Raw genomic sequence first — 22,078 nt, 5'->3', positions numbered from 1 at the left:
AGTTTCCACTTCTGAGAAAAGGAAAAGAAGTTTGAACAACGATTTTCATAATTAACTTAATTATTAATAATTAATAATAATAATAATAATTTTTATTTGTTATATAATATATATTATATTATTCATCATATACCAAGCACCTTGTGTTCAAATGGCTCTCTTGAGGGAAGGCCACATGACCAATTCCGGTGATGGGGTATTGACTCTTTGAGCTACAGTACTTAGAAAAAATATAGGACAAATACTACGTTCTAATAGAGTCAATAATATTCAAAAAATATATTATTCATCATATAATATAATATTGAAATAATCGATTAAACAATTAATTAATAGCTTTAATTCTTTCAGTGCCAACCAAAATAGAAACATATGCCGAAAGAATGGGTTGGAACTCTTCTTTTTGTGTCTGAATGGAAAAGACGGACGTCACATGAATCTACAGCCCAAAAGAGCTTTGGGAATAAACCACAAAACATATATATTTACTTTTCTTTAACCATAAAAGCATAGTAACTATTGTTACAAAATCTGTCTACTGCTATTGGACCTATACCATTCTTTCGGTTTATTATTTAGTTATATATTAAAAAAATTTCCTAACCGTCCGAGAGAGTAAGGGATTAAATTTGTTGCCCCTCTATTTTTTTTTCTTTTGATAATTCAAGTTTCTCGCCTTCGTTGAACTATATCCTAGACTCTATGGACTCGCCCCAAGCCCATGATAAGGTAAATCAAGCAGATCTAGTTTTAAAACTTTAACATTAAATTATACACTTATACATACAAGGAGTGAAATCCAAATCCAAACTCCCTTTATTTCTTTAATTTGTTATTATGCATGGGTGGCAACATTACTTAGTACAACAGCTACACTTGCACAGTTGAACCAAATGGCGCGGCTAGGTCTCTTTCAATTTAACAAAAGATCTTGAATCTGAATCTTTGGAATGCATTTATCTTATAACTCATAAGGGAGTGCTTATATTATGTTCGTAATATGTGGTGAGACGAAAAATAAGAAAAAAATAAATAAATTTTAAAAAGGAAATAATGCATGGTATTCTTTCATGATTAAAATGTGTGAGGGTAGAATGAAACTAGTAAGTGTTATGTGTTGGATGATAATGATTAAGCAGAATTGTCTTTCATGCATAAAGCTAATAGACTACTTTTCCCACTTTATATGTAGACATAAAATGGGTAATTATTGACTGGGTTTGGGGGCTTTTTAATTTACACGCATTTAAAGTCAATAAATTAAAAGCCAGCTGATCTGAGCTGAGCTTCACAATAGTAATGGATATAAAGTTGCAACTTACATCTTCATTTCAATTCCCTTATTGCTTTTATCAATGATCCTGCTAGCTTTGACTCAGATTTCATCACTTGAAGACCACTTATTTCATTTCCCAAAACACAAAAACAAAAAAGTGAGTGTGGGTTGGGGCAGGTCAGGTGTGAAAGAAACATTAGACTCCAATTTGGCAAATACAAATTATATTGCTTCTAGTAGATGTCCAAATTTCAATCCATTGAATGGAATATCAAAACTTAGACAAGGTACGATGACAATAAGTTGGGGGTGACTATATTTGTCACTCAATCCACTTTATATTTTCACTTTTCATTCTTATTCGCAACTCATATATTACTAGTGAACTTTTTCAAAACTCACCCCACCTCCAGGCTCCAGATAGATCAATGCAGGTATCTACGGCTTATTAACTTATTAAAAATTTTCAAAAATGATAGTAATAATTTTTAAATTACTTACATATAATAAAATAATAATAGTTATATTAAAATATAAAATATTCAAATATAATAATTACATTGTTAATTTTCTTCAAAAAACTTATTCCGTATTAGTTTAGAATTAAAAATAGTAAAAATTTAACAAGAGTTATAGAAGTTGTTAGAATCAAATACATACTAGTACTTATTTTAATTTACTATTAATTATAATTATATATATTAATAAATAATATAAAACTCACAACCAACTCCACGGACTGCAAATTTAATTTTTTTAAGACCTACTCTCAAACCACCACCCGATATCATCCAAAAGAACTTGATCCATGCGAGGTGAATTTTGGTTTATATATATCCGTGGAACAGATTGAAATTTCTATATCTAACTTAGATTGTGTTTGTCTCTAAAATTAGAATTTTTGCCTCGCATGGCTAACTCAATTAGTTCGATCGATCATCTTAAAACCTTAGGAGTTCAATGAGATACCTTGACCGATCAAAGTAATAACTTTGAGAGTTCAATGAGAGACCTTGATCGATCATCTTAAAACTTTGGGCACTTTATATTACTCAGGTTTGGATCAACTAGATTATTCCCCTTCTCCAATATCCACATACATGATATAACTATATGTATCCGAACATTAGTTTAACACCATACTTTCTCCCTCCCCATTGTATTATGTTCGGATACAAGTTGATGAAGATGATCTTTATATTTCAAAAAAATAAGTCATAATGAATAATCATCCATTCACGTGCATAATTCAGAAGTGAACTTAATTACATTGGTAAATAGTGTAACTTTTTTAAAAAAAAAATTAATAAAAAAAAAAACCTATATACGTTGGTTCAATTCTGAATATCTATCAGCATTGTACTTCTGGTATACAATTAGCTGGTTCTCATTCCACCACCTTTGCGCTTCCTTCTCCGTGAACTTTTTCCGGCTGCAAAACACCATCCGGCAACATCATCAACATATGCACAAAAACTTAAAATCTCCATAAAACATGCACAAAACTACCAAGGTTGGAGGCAACCCCAGCCAAGTTGGTTAGACTGTTGACTTATAAATAGTTAAATACAAGGCTATAATTTTGACTCACAGTGGGAGTGGCCTATTGGCCTTCTTGGTTTGAGCCGATCAACTATAAACAACCTAACTGGTTTCCCTCCTTATAGTCTTTTGCCGGTTAGGGTCAAAAGGCAGGATTTACCCAGTGCACACCCTAGGGTAGCGATGGCAAGTTTCCCTTGTCATCCAAAAAAAAAAACTACCTAGCTTTGAAAAAATCAAGACCATAAAACTATGTTTCACATAAAAGGATGTTCTTCTACCTAACAGGGAAGATATAAATATATAAATTAGATGTGCTTAGAAATGTACCTAAATCTAACTCGCTTGAGAATCGTCTTCTCTTCAGTTGGCGAAGTTCTAAGTGTAATATAGACACCGGGTTGATATTGTTCCACCCATTCGGGTGTGGATGATACCATTCCTTCAGCTTGTCCAAAATCTGCCTCGGTTAGACACGACTCCTCCCCCGATATAGACTGTCCATAGTTGTCCTTGTTACGCAAGGATCTTGAAGTACTCGAGAAAATAATTGGAGAATTACAAAGACTATCCGTTTTCCTTGCATCTATTCGCAATATTTTAGTAGGCAACGAATTCCCACTAGCATCATCAACCGTTGAATGTCCACCTCTCAGATCAGACAACGAGTTTCCGCTATCCTGATCTTTAGTTTCTCTTCCCACAGAGAGACCCTCTGACATTGACTGAAGCTGCAAGAAATCGGATGTACATCAGAGATTGCTTGTTTTCTTTTGCTACTAAGCTTTGAGGTTAATTAACGAGAATTATGTTTCCCCGCATCAATAAATAATTAATGGATTCTAGTGATAATTTTCTTAAATGAGCTTGTATCACGAGAAAATATTAAACAGAAAGATTACCCTTGATGACAAAGCTTTTATAACTTCCTGTGCTGCTTTCCTCCTGGTTGCTTCTGCTTTTGCGAATAACCAAACTTCCTCGAGTTTTTGTTGACATTCTTGAATTTTCTCATTTCTCGACTGACATATCTTTTTAAGACTCTCGACCTATTATTATTTAAGCAAAAGCAAGAAGTATCGAATTTAACCAGAGTTCATTGCAAAATTCATACTTGAATGAAGAGTACAAGAAATTACCTGATTTCTTAGTGACTGAACCTCTTCAAGGAGAAGATCATCTGATTTTGAGCAGTCTGGCTGCTGCATTAATGGAGGAGAAGGCGTATTGTTTGGTTCTGTTTGGAACTTGAGCAAACAAACCGGGGAAGTGGAAACTATTGGATCCTTCTCGGGAACCTGGGCTTTTTCGTGTTCTATTAGATTTGTTTCGAAGCTTTGAGGGCAAGGGACTTGTCCCCATCTTGGAAAATCAGGCCCAGAAGAAACTGGATTTAAATTCTGATCCTTTTCTTGATTATTCATCATCTTCTTTTCGTGCAATTTTCTTCTGCTAGATGTTGGAATTCTACACGTAGTATTCACCTGATCCCTCTCGTCATTTTCCTCGATATATGACCTTGTATTAATAAAAAGTGGTCTCGGGGTATATATTTCGAGCTCGGATGATGGCCCTAAATGAGTAGTAATCCTCTGAAGTTGGTTGAAACATTGATCACACACTCGGAAAGGTTTACTTTTATTGGGCGCTAAAGATGCATTCGTACTTTTCTTGTTGCAGCACGTACGGCATAATAATAGTCCACAATTATAGCAATTATGCTTCTTTCGAGTGATCCCAAAAGCCATGTTGCATCCCCGGCAGGTAGATTGGTCGTTGCTCGATATCGACTTGTGCAAGCAAATTGCGGCTGTAGAACTCGGGCCACAACGAATGTGTTCGACCTGTCGGTCTCTTAGAGCATCGACCAAAGTTGGAGAGCTTCGGTCTTTCCTGTCACCTAACCCTAACTGTCCATTTCCGCCTTTCCCCCAAGCATAGACATTACCCTTTGATGTTAAGGCAGATACATGATAAGATCCAGCAGAAATCTCTCTAACAAACTCGTCTCGAAGTTTCCCTTGTACGACCGTTATTGATTTATCTTTGGCTTGTGGACTACCCATTTGCCCGTGCACGGCACTCCCGACCGTGTAAACCTTTCCCGTGCTAGATAGCACGACGGTTAAAGTTCTTCCACAAGAAACTTGAACGAAGTCTTGCTCCACTAGCCTCGCAACACATGTTGGAACGAGTCGATTATCTTGATCCGAATGGCCTAGTCTACCTTTATCGCCATCGCCCCATGTAAACAGCTTCCCGACCGAGTTATTGGATTCGAAATGACCCGCCATGATTTCGACAATTGCAGCCGTATGCCATGATCCACATGCGACGGACTTCACCCTTAAGCCCTCGAGGGATTTAACCTCTTTTGGGTACACAACGCTTTTGTTGTTTCCATGGCCAAGCGCCCCGAAAGTTCCATCTCCGTAAGTAAACAATTGCCCGGACGTCGAGACCATTGCGGTATGCCATTCCCCACAAGCAACGGACGATATTTTTACACCGTCCAGCAAACCCAAAACCTTATGTGGCAACCAATGGCTTCTCTTCCTATCTTTGCTCGCATAATCGGCATTCGAAAAATCGTCGCCCCACGTATAAATTTCACCGGAAGCTGTCAGAGCACACGTTTGATACTCGCTACAAGAAACAGATTTCACATGAATCCCGTCAAGGGAATCAACAATTTTCGGGTGGGGAGAATCGATATCGACTTTATGCCCCAGCCTCCCATGCTTCGCTTCACCCCAGGAAAAGACTTCGCCTTGTTTGGTAGCTAAGCAGGCATGATTTCGGCCTAGAGATATCATTTGTACATCAAGCATCACTGTCGAATCTAGAACTTTGGGTAATAGTGCATCTAATTTCGTGCCCCCTCCCTCCAAAAACCCGCCTTCTACCCCTTCTCCCCAAATAAAAACATCTCTCAGCGCATAATTTGCTGATTGTGTTGACTCATAGACAGATGTCTCGAGCAGATTAAGCATATTGGCTTGAGTTTCTCCCTGACCAAAATCTACAGTCCTCTTGTTTAAATCATCCGGTCCGACATATGGAGAACCCGAGTTTATTGCATCCAATGCATTATGCATACTTGACATACTTAATTCAGAAAAGAAGCTGTCAGAAGAACACGATAAACCATCAGAACATCCCCTCTCGGAAAATGACCGATCAGGACTTCCTGCCAAGCTCCGGACCTTCAATTAATAAGGGAACGTATTTCCCAGGGCAATGGCAAGGGTAAGAATAAAATGTTAATGCTTTTCACCAAATAGAATAATACGCAAAGCTAACTAGGCTTTATCAATACCCATCAAATCAAACCAATATACTACTTAATACTTGCATCTAAAAGTATGGATAAAGAAAACAAGGAAACCAGGCAGCAAGTACCTTAGATAATTTTGTGGAATCCATTGGATAAAGTCCAAGATTCTGTCTTCTCCGCATATAACTAGCTGGACTGCTGATACAACTTTGAACTCCTCTTTTGCTTTTGGGAGTTCCCAGAAATCGTTTATGGTGACTACTTGATATTACAGCTCTCAACCCCAAAAACCAGGACTCAGCCTGCATTTTGTCCTTGCATATCTATATAGAATATATATAAAAAGTGAGAAAGGAAGAAAAGCATAAATCTTGACAAGATTAACGTAATGGAGAAAATGAAACGTATTCTAGAAAGCACCCTTCAATTAACGGCTTGATACCAATTAAAAAAATTACCAGATCAAGGGATCGCTGCCCATTTGCATATACAAGTGAAATGCACTGACTTTCTCTTTCCGGTTTTAGCAGCTTCTGAAGATTTACCTTAATAAACCAAAACAAAATCCTCATGAATGTACAGGAAAACAAAAAAGGTTGGGCATGGATTTTTCGATAAGGTAGTGGTTACAGATAAACGAGAAAAAGCTTCCTTACAGGATTTTGGCCGTGAATTATATTTGTGACTGAACTCAGCCTCAGTTGTTTTTCCTTTTCACCAGAGTACCAAATCAAATATTTCTCGTCCTGGAGTTCATTCGAAAGATGGAACTAAGATGAGAAAATAAAAACAGCGACTTTCAAGAACCGAAAACGGATGATATGCAGCCATTGAAAATGAAGATTTCATCTTTAATTAAACTAGAAAAAACCCAATGATTTCACTCCCACTTATTGTATAAAAGTATATTTTTATTTAACTAAAGCTCAATGAAATTCCCGATTTACTTAACAGTTAACAGAAAGAACCTAAGCCAGAAATGAAACTATGGTGTCGATATACTATCATAACAGCTTTGATGGATAAGGCAGAAGCTCAAATGACAGTAATCAACAGATCCACACACAAAATGCTCCCAAACTTTTGAAATTCCATCATGGTTTCCTCTTGAAAGTTCATAATACTTTGAAAAAGTTCCTCAGGAAAACAGCAATATTATTAAGTAATTCAAAAGCGAAGTCCATCATCCTTAAAATCCTCTACCTGGGATAACCTGAAAGGACAGAATTTGGGCTTCCCTATCCTGCCATACTTCAAAAGATGTGCACCCTTCTTTAACACAACAATTGCCTGCACAAGGTTAAAAAGAAAAAATCATATGTAAGGATACTGCTGTCTCTTCTTCTTAGCAAGTACACATTGCAGCTTCCTAGAATCCTAGGTCATTCATTTACTTTAACATTAGCAAATGCAGTGAAACACAACATTGTATGGTCTGCATTATGAAACCGAAAACAACTATAAAATAATTCACTTTTGGGATGTTTGTGTCAAGAACAGAGGAATTAATTAAATCAATGAAGAACAAAAACTATTACTCTAATACTCAATGTCAGGAATAAACTAAAATGTAAGTAAAAATCCAGTGCTTGCAACAACATCAAGAATCAACAAACCAAAAAACCATGTTAAATCTTAATAGACAACCTAGGAACAGGAACACCCATGACTACCAGAATTTCCCAATTTTTGCCTCAAATTCTCCCAAATACTCACCACTCATACATACATGGAACCCCAGAAAATGAAAACTTAAAAACCCAAAAGCAAACTACAAATACTGAAGAAATTACACGGAAAATGAAAAGCCAAAAATGGGTTGAGAGAAGAGGCAAAAACCTGCTCAACAGCTCTGTCAGAAGGGCCTAAAGCCAAATGCTCCTCGCCCATTTCTCAGAGAAGGATAGTGTTAACAGTACACTACCCAAACAAAATAAAAATGCAATCTTGGAGAAAAACAAAAAACGGGGGGAGACAACTGGAGCAGAGGAACAAGGGTTTGGTTTCCTAGCAAGGGAACCTTATTATTATCCAAGAAAACATGAACTAAGAACAGTAGAATGGCAGTGGCAGAGGCAGAGGGATATGCTTCTTCAGTTCTTCTTCTTCTTCTTCTTTCTCCTCAGAGCATGGGGCAGAGAAGGGAATGAATTCCAAGGTTTAGAGAGAGGAATCACAGCTTCTGTTGGATGATTGATTCCCCATTCTGTCTTTCCTTTTTTTCTCTTTTTTTTTTTTTTCTTCTTCCGATTGTTGTTTGAGAGATTCTATAGTTCCATGATGACTATTGTTCACTTCGTGTGCCGTGCAGTGAGAGATAGAGAGAGAAAGAGACTGAGAGTGAGAGAGAGAGATGATGATGTGATATAAGTTACTGAAACGCAATATATGGTGTGAACACTGTGACCATCGCACGTGTGCTAAAGCTTTTTCTTCTTTTTCTTCTTCTGCTTCTTCTTCTTCTTCTTCTTCATTACGTCCATAATTTATGCATTCTTTTCCTTTTATTTTGGATTTGGAAAATCTAATCTCCCCTTAAAACATACCTTAATCTTTATCTCATGTTTCCGTTACATTTTTACGTGCATAATTTAAGGATTCATCCTAAATTTATCCACACTCCTACCATATCAATCAATTCATTAATATTGCAATTCTTTTGTTTATATTAATCCCAAACTTTTTACAAATAAAATTTTTAAATATTAAATTTTAAATTTTATTCCTAATATAACTTGGTAATTTCTTTTTATAATGTTTAACTACATATATTTAGTAATATTTATGTTTTAAATGTAAATAATAAAAGATCACAAGTAAGTAAATCAACATAGGTTTAAAAAAAAAAAAAAAAAGTAAATAAACTTCGTGACGAAGAAAACCCGTCATCACTATTCGAAAGTATCATTGGTAAATCTCACCTTGTGATCCTAGTCCGCAAAAGACCACAAGAAAGTAAATAAATATAAGTCACTTATAGATGATGACTAGCTCAAACCTAGAAGGATAATTGACCACTCCTCCATAGAGTCGAACTTGGAATATATAAGCATTTAATTTCCTAAATATATTTTAGGAATGATTACAATAATTTTAGAAAATATTTTACCTTACAAATACATATACTTTAAGAAATGCTTATATATTTAGTTTTAAAATATTTTTGAAGTACTTATATATTTTAATTCATAAATACTTAGGTTTATTTTTTTTTGAAAGCTATCGGCTCTTACGGTCGCCGGCTCCCCTGTCATCAGGTCACCAACTTCCTTAACCTTCCGGCACCACCTGTGTTTTTGGTGGCGGTGGCGCCCCTAGGTATTCTCTAGGTATTCTCTACCTACCCACCTGTGGTCACTGCAACCCCCTTTGTGAGGAGGCACCCCTTCTCCTGAATTCTCTAGGTATTCTCTACCTACCCACCTGTGGTCACTGCAACCCCCTTTGTGAGGAGGCAACCCTTCTCCTGAAGTTTGGCGCCCCTAGGTATTCTCTACCTACCCACCTGTGGTCACTGCAACCGGCGCCCTGTGGGTCAGGGCAACCCCCTTTGTGAGGAGGCACCCCTTCTCCTGAAGTTACGGGGCTATTTTGCCGAGTTCCTTAGAGAGAGTTGTCTCGCGCCCCTAGGTATTCTCTACCTACCCACCTGTGTCGGTTTCGGGTACAGGTACACTTTTGTGGTTGATCGTTCGAGCTTTTGAACCAATAACGCCTCCACTGAGGCTCGAACTCATAATCTTTTAAATGAAAGTCCAACCCGGGTACTATTAGACTACATAGTCCTGGTACTTAGGTTTAGTTTTAAAAATATAACAAACTCACAAAATAACTAGAAATAATTGAGTGATTTTTCAACACTAATGTTAATATTAAAAAAATATTTTTAAATTAATAAAATGATATTTGGTATATAATTGTTAATACCATTATATATATATATATATATATATATATATATATATATATATATATATATAAAAGTAAAAGTTTCTTTTTTTCAAATAAAATGAGGGATTGAGAGTTGAGACCAGTGTTGGAAAAATCGCGCCTAGGCGCTAGACGGTGGGAGGCCGCCGCGAGGAATGGCCTCGGCAGCCTCCTCCGCGGTCGACCGGCTAGGCGGCCGCCTAGACCGCTTAACCGGCCGGTTCGGAGATTTTTTTTTTATTTATTTTTTTTTTTGTTGAAAATGTGGGAAAAGTTACGGAAGGTATAACTTTTGACTCGGTTGTTTGATTTGGACAAATTTTTTTTCAAATCGCGTATTTTTTCGAAATCTATACACTGTAAACAGCCAAAGGCGACTTGGTCCACTAATTTCTCAAAAAAAAATGCTTCGTTAACTCTTAATTTTAATTTTTTATGTATTTAGATGGTTTAAACAATCTTTTGAACAATTTTACAACCACTTTCGTAAATAGTTTCTAAGAAATAACTATGAAAACTTTATGTTTTATTACTAAATTTTGAAAATTTTTAATTTTTAATTTTTAATTTTATTTTAAATTTTTTAAAAAAAAAAAAAAAAAAAAACCGGCGCCTAGGGGGCGGCTAACGTTTTTTGCAACATTGGTTGAGACAATTATTTTATGGCAAAATCTCATTGAGAAATTTGTGAGACGGGTTTGATTTTTCATAACTATTTCGTTTTCCGTCATAAGTATTACATATTCCTTCATAAGTAACTATTCAACTCTTAGTATTACATTTTAATTTAAAAGCATTACATTTTTCATCATAATTATTACATTTTCTCTCATAAGTAATAATCACTCAATTTTATTCACGATTAGTATTAAATACTTTCTCATAAGTAACTTTTAACCCCTAAATATTATATTTTTATTTAAAAGCATTACTTTTTTTTTTATCAAAAGTATGATATTTTTCATTATAAGTAACAAACAATTTGTGTTCACCAATTGCAATGCAACACACTAGGTGACTATCTTAAATCGATAATTTCTAGCGGAAGTGGTAACAAGAAGAAGCATTAATCACGCTAATTAATAGAATTTTGTGTTGCAAAAATTATACTTGTATACTATCCAATGATGATGTTTCTCTCTAAAACTGTTATTACATCAGTTAATTTTTTGAAAAATTATGCCACATATTACTTTTATAAATTTGTTTGCCTCATGGATAATGCTTATCCATTAACAATCTCCCCCCCCCCCCCCACATATATATGTATCCAATTTTTATTTCAAATTTATCCAATTTTTATTTCAAATTTAATGTCCAGATTGACATTTAATTTGTTTAATTTGCTATGTATGTATTTAGTTCGAAATAGACAAATATTTTTGAATTAATTACTTGTACATACATATATGCGCGCACGCGCACACACACGCACACATTATATATATATATATATATATATATATATATATATATATATATATATATAACATACACCAAATGTTATAAACATTAGTTCACGATTAATAATAGTATTCATCATCTTACATTGAATGTAATTATTTATATACTCTACCACACCAAATAATCACAGGAATATTAGATCACGTGCATATAGAAAATGAATATTAATTTCTCTATAAATTTTTCAACAGAAGCATGTTAGCTAAAGAAATTTGTAACATTTATTTAAAATTGACTTTTATGTATGACGAACAAACTCACAAATTTTCTTTGAATTAGTATAGCTCCAAGACATCTTTATTGAGTAATATCGATGCATTCACGTTCAACTAACGTCTTCACCCCAGGTAAAGAACAACAGCTAACAAACATTTCTTATTTGTAAAGATAGGCTGTAATAAAGTCAAATGGATCAAAAATTAAAAAGAGAGTTGAAATTTCAATGGTTAGAATGTTTGATTGGAAGGAAGGAATTAAAAGGGAAATGAATTGTAATTATTAGAAGCTTCTAAAATTTTTCTCACACATATATACAGTTTGATGCACATGTGATTATGTGAAGCCAGCGAGTTGAATTTGTCAAAAATTTCGGCAACGTACATATAGTAAATAATAAAGTATATATTATTATATTGAATGATTTGATTAATTAGTTAGCTGCATTGTTTCTTGGAGTGGCAGATAAATTATTTATATAGTTTGGCACTAAAGTAGATGAACACTTAGGAACTGATTTAAGTGCTCAAGTAATTGCGAGCTACCAAGAGTTAGGTTATATCAGGGTAGACCACAATATATAGGTTTTATCATTGGCTTGCTTAGATGGGCAGGGTTGGAATTTCAATTAACTTGCATGTGCACACCACAACCCCATATGTTAATCAATTAATAAATGTGGCATTCCTATCTATCACATATATTAATTAAATTAATACAAGTGTAATATCAAATGTTCCAACATTATATATATAAAATGTATAATGCTAAAGAATTTTGGGCAAAACCTTTTGTGAAAGAGTTACATTTTGTAGATACAATCCTAGTCAAATTCAGATTAATTTTACTAAATAACGAATGTTATATAAAAAAATAATAATTTAGATGTTTGGTAAATAGCTATTAGTTGATTGGGTTAATGGTTATGTTTGATTAGTTAGTAGTATTAGCTGACTGTAGAAAAATGTTTAGTAAATTAATTATTAGCTAATAGTTGATTATATGCAAAGTTACTTTCTCAAAAAGTTAGTCGAACAAACTAATTAACCAAACACTTATATTGATTGTTTAACCAAATCAAACAATTAATAGTGGTCGAACAAGTCAAAATTATTTGATAGACTAACTATTTTACCAAACAGGCAAATATAATATTCATGTTCTATTTCTTTTTTTGTTTCCTTTCATTTTTAGGTATTGTTGAGTTCAAGCTAGTGTGATGTACATGATGCACCATATTCGAATATTTAAAGAGTTTATTATTATTGATCTCTTAATTATAATGGTTTTATATTTTTATATTTCTAATAATTCAACAATTTCATATTGAGTTGTGTGTTAATTGCTATGGAGTAAAATGGACCAAAGCTCCCATATATGAAAAACAATAAGTCAAAAGGTGCATTCATCAATAAGCATTTGCATCATTCCACCCAACCTATTAGCTGGAAATTTAAAAATAAAAATTAAATCCATCACATGTGAAAGTAAATGATTTCATGCCATGAAATAATCACAATTAATATCCATAATAAGATGGAGAGCAATTTGTAATGGTTGCTGTGGACCCAGCTTTTTAATTGTTAGCTAAAACTAATTACTCCCATAATTAATGAAATGCTTATAATTAACAACAAGCTAAGAAGACAAGAAACAAACATTTGGGGGGTCCACGAGACTTCTTGTACTTTTACTAGCTAGGGACATGAAACAATGTTAATTTCACATGATGCCTGATTAGTCTTGGACGACTAATTAATTAGGACATGAATCTTTTTGATGATTCATTCACTCGCTCACTTTTAAAAGACTGATGAAATATGTGTTCGCACGGGCTTAACTCACTAATTCAGTAAACAGTATTTGGATAAACTCACTAATTCAGTAAACAGTATTTGGATAAAGAAGAAGAAGAATGATGTAACGTGACTAGTAATAATAATTTATACTTTATACTTTATGCTTTATTATTATTATTATTATTATTATTATTATTATTATTATTATTATTATTAGGAATAAGGGTCAAATAGGCCATCCAACTGCACATGATAATACAATTAGGCCACTGAACCCAAAAAACCAACAATTGAGTCCATAAACTTATCAATTCATAACAATTTTTCCAATTTGAAGGTTTCCAACAAGTCAACATGTTATCCTCCAAATTAATTATTTTTTTAAAAATAAAATTTAAAAATTAATTATTATTTAAAAAAAAAAAAAACAGATCGGCTGAATTCTGTTTTTTTTTAATTATTTAAATAATTAATTTTTAAATTTTATTTTTTTAAAAATAATTAATTTGGGAGGATGACCTGTTAACTTGTTGGAAACCTATAAATTGAAAGAATTGTTTGAAATTGGTTAGTTTAGGGACCTAATTGTTGGTTTTTTAGGTTCAGTGGCCTAATTGCATTATTGTGTGCAATTCGATGGCCTATTTGACCCTTATTCCTTATTATTATTATTGTTTAAGATGACCGAGTAATACAATTTATGAATTTAATTATAAATGTTATTCATAATGAATATTTAATAAATATAATTATTAAAGATTTAATAATAATTATATATTAGTTTTATAAGGTATTTTTAAAATGAAAAGGCTAGTATTTTAGTCATATCAATATATTGTAAAAAAATAAAGAAAAACTGAAAAAGTAACATGTGACTAAAATGTATAATTGTTTTTTTTTTTAATTACAAAAAGGCATTGAAACCTAAAGTATTGTATCTCTATAATAATGATAATTATTTCATTATAATAAGAGTTAATATCATTTTAAATCATTGGTTATAGTGATATTTTTACTTTTAGTCATTAACTATTAATTTAACTAAATTTAATCGTTATACTTTTTAATAAAAAAAATATTTGTATATTAAAAATAGTGAAGCTTGGTGAAATATAAAAAAGAAAGTGGGGTCGTACTTGATTCAAACAATAAAAATAGTAAATTTGACAAAATTAATAGTCGAGAGTTAAAAATGAAAATGTCAATATAATTAAAAAGGGTGTGTAACTATCGATTTTCAGTTAATGACTGAAATAACCAAAAAATTTAACAAAAATAACAAATATATGTATATTTTAACTTCATAATGATAATTGATTGATAACTTACTATTACACATCTCTATGTTTAAATGCCAACCTCTTGAATTCTTATGTTATAACTAATTGAAAAACCTATATATATATATATATATATATATATATATATATATATATTAACTTTATAATCGATAATTGTTCGAAAATAAAAAATATTGGCCAATGCAGTTATTTAGTTGGTCAATTATTTATTTATTTATTTTTGCCTACTCCTATAATAATTAAGAGATTAAAAGTATATTAACTTTTATAATAATCGATGGTGTAAATTGATTTAATTACTTAGCTAGGCCCAAAAGTGGACTTATGTTGTGGAGGGGATGTTGACTATCTAGAGGGACAAATTAAATGCACCAGCCACCAGGTAGAGGGATAGTTAGGAGAGTATCACTAGCACATACACAATAGCATAATACCATTAATACAGATACACATATATGAGCAAGAATAATGTTGGGTGGATTGGGCACTTGAGCATGGTGAATCAAGAAGCTCCAATTTTAGTATGCATGTAACTATTGGTCTTTCAAAGATATAGATTGAGATAAGACATTTATATTATGAAATATCTATCAGTAATATAATGACACTTATATTTTAAGTTGACGTGTTACGACTTTATACTTAGTATAAACAACACGATGAGACAATTAGTAATTGTGTGTCAATAGTAACGATAGCATCTTGCAAGCTAGGTATCTATAACCAATCACCGAAGTCGATATCCCAAGTTGGGCTATTCACTGAATCCATGAAACTAGATATTAACATTTGAGACTACGATCCGTATTAATCAAGATCCCTAATTTAATTTGTTTGTCACTTACATAGTTACATGGCCTCTCAAGTCTCAAGACTTAGACGTTATTAGTCCCTCTCAGTCATTGGACTTAGTAACCATCGAGGCTTCAAACATGTTTTTAATTAAATCCAGAATGCTGATTTATATATAACCCATCAATAACGGCTAATTACACGTCCTCCAATTAAACATTACTCTTTGTAAAAACCAATAATCCTTTGTTTGGTCTCATATATGTCAAAAGCCACACTTAATTAGATATGAATCAACTTAAAATTAGTAAAAACCTTGGCCTTTATTTTAATTGGGTGAGGGGTGATTAATTAGGCACTTGGAAAGTAAAGACAATCTCTACTTTCCAGTGGGTATGTGGGGCTTAGAAGCTGACTTACACAATGGTCCAAGATTTTGATCAAATCATAGAGCACAGTACATGATGTAATATAAAGTAAAGAAAACAAATGACTAAAAGTTGAAAACAAACAACATCAAGTTGGAAATGTCATTCGAAGTTGAAAGAGCGATGAGAGTGAGAGGATAGATAACGAGCTATAGTATAGGGTCATTTTCTTCTTCTATTTCATGGAGTATATGGTAGTGGTCCTATATCAAAGGAAATTTTAATTAATTTTCAGGTTTTGGTCTCCTTGTGAGGGGGATCATGAAAATGAAATTTATGTAGTACGTAGTGGTTTTTTGTTACATGGCACCTGCCCTAAAATGAAAACAATAATATATATGAGTATTATTCTAGTTTTATTGGATTTAACTCCAATTAAATTGATCAGACTGTTGACTTGTTAATTACAATGTTACAAGTTCCACTTTCAGTGGGACTTATCCACTGCACATCCTTGAATAATTAATGGTCATGAGTTTTCATCGTTACTAAACAAAAACAACTATATAAAAAGTATTCTAGTTTTATTTATAATTAATTTTGATTTTAGTTCACAAAATGGACAATAATATTTGGTTTAATGGACAATACTCTTTTGACAATGATAAAAATTGGTCAAAATGCTAGTTCTATTAGTTATTAACAAACCCTAAGAAATGACCATGCCATTTCTTTAGGTTCACAATAATTTGAAATATTTTTGTCCAAATTCAATTCATGGTTGGTGCCAAAAAAAAAAAAAATTAAATTAAATATCATATCATGCACTATAAATTGAACGGTGGAATTGAAATTATTCCTTCAATTTAGAAGGACACAAGTGCTTATTTGTATTGTGTCAATGTTTACGCAAGTAATATATGTATGCACTATTTTTATTTTTTTTTTGTCCAATTACAAAGTATACTTAGGACCTTACATACCAAGACTAATCATGTTCGTGTTGGGTAAGATCTTAGATAGTGAGATTATTTCCTCATAAATTTTAAGGTAGCTACATTTCTAAAACTCAAAGTCAATATTTCTTATTAAAGTGAAGTGATTAGACCCATCTCATCGTCTCATTCACACCCGTCACCCATAAGTATGCACTATTGTATGTTAATAATATTATACGGGTATAGTTATCACATATTTATGACGTTATGTGTCGAAAATTACAAACTAAATTTTGTATGTCAATAATGATATTGCAAGATTAGGATTTTATCTGAATAGCTGCCTTGTGACTCTATGCAATGCATTCCCAATAGGGACAAGATGGATTAGAATATAATTATATTAAAATATGTAAATTGTGTGCTTATGGATGGACATATGTAAACATCATTTCTTCAATATTGTCATGATGTAACACTTAAAGACTATATAAAAAATTATATTTCAATTGTCGGATGTTACAAACATCAACAACACATGATCAATTACATACTATTGCACCAAAAATGATACATAACTAGTAACAAAAGACACAAATTTATTTCTGTATACTTACATAACAATCAATCTAGCCATCACCACATTTCCCTGACTACTGGACTAGCTTGACTCTTTAGACTTCTGCCCAACTAACTAGTTGTAGACATCCTTTTCAATTGCTTACACATCAAATTTTAGGCTAAACTACAATTTGATTATCAATCTTCCAAAATCTAAATAGTTGGTTCGACCGATCACTCTAAAGCCTTAGCTTGCTCCAACGACAACGTGGGGGTTTGAATCCCACGGGAGATCTGGGGGTCATTGGGAGATTTTGATCGATCATAGGTGATGAAGATCCCTTTTCTGTGTAGAGTGTACAAGCAAGAGGTAGGACCTGAGAACTGACGAGCGACTGCCGACTCGTGATTTACCTTCTCCAGTGGCTCTTGGGCAGGGGTTCTAAAGGCTTAGGATTAGTCAGTAAAATTTTCAAAATAACTCTTGTTGTGGAGTGGTGGAAGGTTAAAATTTGAAAGAATTCCCTCCAGGCAGAGGTATATGACAAAGAGTAGGGACCAGCAGGCCAGGTAATTAATTAGTTAATTAAATTGTAATTTAATTTCAAGTTGCAGCTGACAATATGCATGGTGTATGTGGGAGGTCCATGCATCCCATTCCCCACAAAAGATTGAAAGGGGTATGTTAACAGTATAGATGTCAATGAAACTTCCTGCACCTTTTTTTTCAGACTGGGAGCTGTAGTAGACAACCTACTAAATTCCAAGAATTCTTGTTTATCTTTGTTTTAGCATACACAGGGGATATATCATATCCCCTTGCTTGATTCTATTGTCTATTGTTGGATATACATACACACACACACATATATATATGTGTGTGTGTGTGTATAGAACTATAGACCAAAGAGGAATCATCAAGAAAACATTGTTTATATTAATATTTTGAAAATATATATATATATAACAGAATTTTAGATCTAAATGGGCAGTGACAAAAAGAGCTAATCATGCATATATCTCTCTCTTCTGATTGAAAGCACATATATATATATATATATATATATATATATATATATATATATATATATATATATATATATATATACTGATCTCCTTCCAAAAACCAGATTTGTCATTAGTACTTGCACCCTTCCCTATTATTTTGATCCCTCCACATTTCATACAACAGTTTGAGATGAAATAAGAGCATGTGGATGGTTTTTCATTTAGATATAGATAAACAATTTAAGGTCAAGATTTCGCCAGCATTTTTTACCCAATTGCAATTTGTAACATATGTACAAAAAATGTTAGAGCAACTTTAAGAGGGTTAGGTTTTTGGAGGGTTTTTTTTTTTGTCAATTTTTAATGTGTTGGTAGAGAGAGAGGGTAAGTGTTGCTTGTAAAAGACAGATTTTTTTTTTTTCTGTCATTTGGTGAGTCCCATGGTTAAAACAAGGCCAACAACTCTTAGCGCGTGCCCGTTTAGCATGTGACAAATAAAAACCTTGACTGTTGTGAATGTTATTAGTCTCTGCGGTTATTAGTTATTGTAATTATATTTAAAATTTTAATAATTATATAATGATAATGAGTGTTGTATTTAAAAAAAATGGTCAGACATATACATGAAAACAGTGAGGGACATATACACATGATAGGGGCATCCTTAGTTATCTGCATAGCTGACAAGGCTATCTAATAAGTGATGTATAGACACAGACACACAGCTACCTGAACTAGTAACAACACTAACCAAAACTGTTGTAGCTACTATATGTCTGAATGTAAGTATGAATTATGAATCCTCTTCACTGTGAATTATTGTCACTCCAACTCTAGTTTGACTTGTAAGCGTGACATAATATTGTCACAGAAAAACCTAAAAAACATGTCCTCTAATGAGAAGAGAAGTGATGAAAGAACAGCAAAAGTTGTTCAGAAAAAGTGATGAAGTGAGTAATGAATGTTTAGTACTCCAGAACCTATTATATATGACCACCCTACTAACCATCCGTATGCATCGGCATACTAGGCAAATTAGTAATGTATTTTTAGGGAATTTATAAGGTGTCGGTCCGTAATTTTTTTTAAAAAAATTTTTAATAAAATAAAATAAACATTGGCCAGAATTTGAAAACAAAAAGTGAACTGGTCCTGATTTACTATAAACCAAGCCTGGGCCTGAGATGTGGCTATATTCACAAAAAACAAAAATTAACGATAACCCTAAAACATACCGAGTACATTATTGTATCTGATACAAAAGATACCAAAAATATCGAAATTACATATTGATCATAATAGTGGAGAATTGAAAAGAGTATGAGCACCCTATCTAGCTAGCTAATCCATCTACATTATATCTGTATGGATGTGCTGACCAGATGAGAGTAGGTATAGTTTTCTGGAGAGTGGGCACATGAAAGACTTAAAAGGCATTGGCAGAGGTGTGGTGGGAGGGTGTGATGTCCACTTGTTGTTGGAAGTATGCCACAAAACATTGGGGGTGTCCCTAATGGACAATAGGAAGGAGGCATCCTACATACTTGCCTCACCTATTGCCTTAGCTTGCCAACCGTCCATATGCTTGGTGTATGGTCAAAATGATAAAATTGTGTCCTTCCCATTTATAAGTCTTGTCATTTACTTGTAGACAACACCTTCCTTGGCCCCATCATACTCTAAATCTATCTTTTCCACTCATCGGATTTGAATGAATTGCCTGCCCATCGATCTGCACTCGGGATATCATATCGATAAATTATAAGATTTTACGTAACGAAATACGTTCTTTTATCTGGGTTTGAGCTTGACTGAGAGTTCGTCATGTCTGAAATAATTTCAGTTCACAATTTTTATGGGAAGTGACAAGTTGGTTTCAAGTAATCATAAACATTTTCAAATTAATTTCCATTTTCCTAATTCATTCTCTGCAGTTAGAGTAGTTGGTTTTTGGTATGGCATCACATGATTGAATTCATAATATATAACCAAACACTATTTAGAGTTGTGTATAGTTAGTTGGCATTACTGATCTATACACAGTCCCCAGATCACACAACTAAATTCAAAATAAAGTAATTAAACCCCAACCACTATACAATATTGCAGTTCTCTATTCAAAACTATAGAATATATTCAATTTAGCTATTTTTCAATTTTTAAAATCCATGGTTATTTGAAATTCAATTATTTTCTTCATATATTAAAATACAAATGTTAATAATAACTGATAATAATATCAAGTTGTTAGGGCATGTGTGCATGTCATGGTAATATTCAGATTTTATTTTGAATGATATTTTATTTTGGATATGTATGATTTGCATGAAAATAGCTTGGTTACATATTTATTTAATATATAATTCTAACTATATATTTATGAATTATAATTTCTAGATTTACATTGATTATAATATACGAGAAATTTTAACATTTAATGTCAAAACTAAATTTATATCAAGATATTTCATAACTAAAAATATTCGAATTAATAATCTATCAAGTTTTATTTAAATTAAAAAATTGATTCAAATTTGAAGTTTTAATTCGAATAATCTAAATAACATCTAACCTAAAATGAGAGTCCATTATATTGAAATACTTAGATGGGGATAAGGTTGGTCTCTCTAGTTGTAATGAAAATATAATTGGGTCACTAAATTAAAAATGTGCAATTGAAGCATTATAAGCTCTAAAATTGTGCAATCAACTATAAGCACTATGAATTACTTTTCACAAGTAATATTTTGGTGACGAGATAAATCTATAGCTGGTATATTAGCTCACAAAAGCGAATTTTAACAAGAATCAAACTCGTAATTTTTAAATATGAAAACCATATTTTACACAGTCAACAATCTATTTTGAAAATTTACAATATATTTTAAAATCGTACTGATGGATACCTAGCATAGGTACCCATCGGTACCACCTAACAAGCAGTTAGGCGTGACATTCGGACTCAACAGTCGGCATTTGAGACGTAACCAAGTGACCAACCAACCAGTCAATCTTGGCTCCCTAATTATCCTTCCATATCCTCCCATTAATTACTCATAAATATTTCATTCATAAATCATATTTATTACCCATAAATCCCATTAATTATCTACCATAAATGCAATTACTATAGGCTACTCACCATGTACACTACGTATTTTATAGTTTCTACTATAAAAGAGAGTAGTCAATAACAAGAAAGGGGGCTTCCATTTTTATGTAGAAAATAACAAAACAATATATGCAAAAACTATCGATGAAATAGTAAATTTTTGGCTTGAGATCGTCCAAAAAAATCTGTTATTTTTATTTTTTAATTTTCACATTAAAATTTTTGTCTCTATTTATTTTTTTATATTTTATTTCTCATTCGATTAGTTATACTAGGCCGCTGAGTAATTACTTCGAATCACAAAACTAACCCATACAATATTTGAATTTGAAATTGCACTAAAATTTCCTTAAAAGCATAAAGAAAAACTTTTGCCTGTCATTCTGTCAACCAGTTGGACCAACTCCGACTGCCTCAGACTGACATAGTGACATCATGCCCAAATTTCTTCTCTCAAGTTTTTATTTTTATTTTTATTTTCTTTTCCTTAATAC

General features: G+C 32.7%; 1 protein-coding gene across 1 annotated transcript; it reads right to left on the bottom strand.

The window, feature by feature from the left end:
- Positions 1 to 2,489: 2,489 nt before the first annotated feature.
- LOC109172733 lies at positions 2,490 to 8,438 on the bottom strand. Its single transcript, XM_019321971.1, has 9 exons — positions 7,935 to 8,438; positions 7,299 to 7,385; positions 6,752 to 6,841; positions 6,554 to 6,640; positions 6,221 to 6,418; positions 3,958 to 6,024; positions 3,721 to 3,867; positions 3,149 to 3,549; positions 2,490 to 2,708 (listed from the first exon to the last, which is right to left on the bottom strand). The coding sequence occupies exons 1-9, from the start codon at positions 7,983 to 7,985 to the stop codon at positions 2,597 to 2,599; spliced, it is 3,240 nt and encodes a 1,079-aa protein (XP_019177516.1). The 5' UTR covers positions 7,986 to 8,438; the 3' UTR covers positions 2,490 to 2,596.
- Between the last annotated feature and the right edge of the window lie 13,640 nt (positions 8,439 to 22,078).

This window comes from Ipomoea nil, unplaced genomic scaffold (assembly GCF_001879475.1).
Source record: "Ipomoea nil cultivar Tokyo-kokei standard unplaced genomic scaffold, Asagao_1.1 scaffold0418, whole genome shotgun sequence".
Classification (NCBI taxonomy): domain Eukaryota; kingdom Viridiplantae; phylum Streptophyta; class Magnoliopsida; order Solanales; family Convolvulaceae; genus Ipomoea; species Ipomoea nil.
Note: the sequence above shows the minus strand (reverse complement) of the source record. Positions and strands in the feature narration are given on the sequence as shown.

What these genes read in the sequence shown, in the direction of transcription:
- LOC109172733 (XM_019321971.1), bottom strand. Translation starts at nt 7,985, where the DNA reads ATGGGCGAGGAGCATTTGGCTTTAGGCCCTTCTGACAGAGCTGTTGAG. An exon ending in TAATTCACGGCCAAAATCCT is followed by an intron (nt 6,641 to 6,751) that starts GTAAGGAAGCTT and finishes TGGTTTATTAAG; the next exon opens with GTAAATCTTCAGAAGCTGCT. An exon ending in TAAAAGCTTTGTCATCAAGG is followed by an intron (nt 3,550 to 3,720) that starts GTAATCTTTCTG and finishes GATTTCTTGCAG; the next exon opens with CTTCAGTCAATGTCAGAGGG.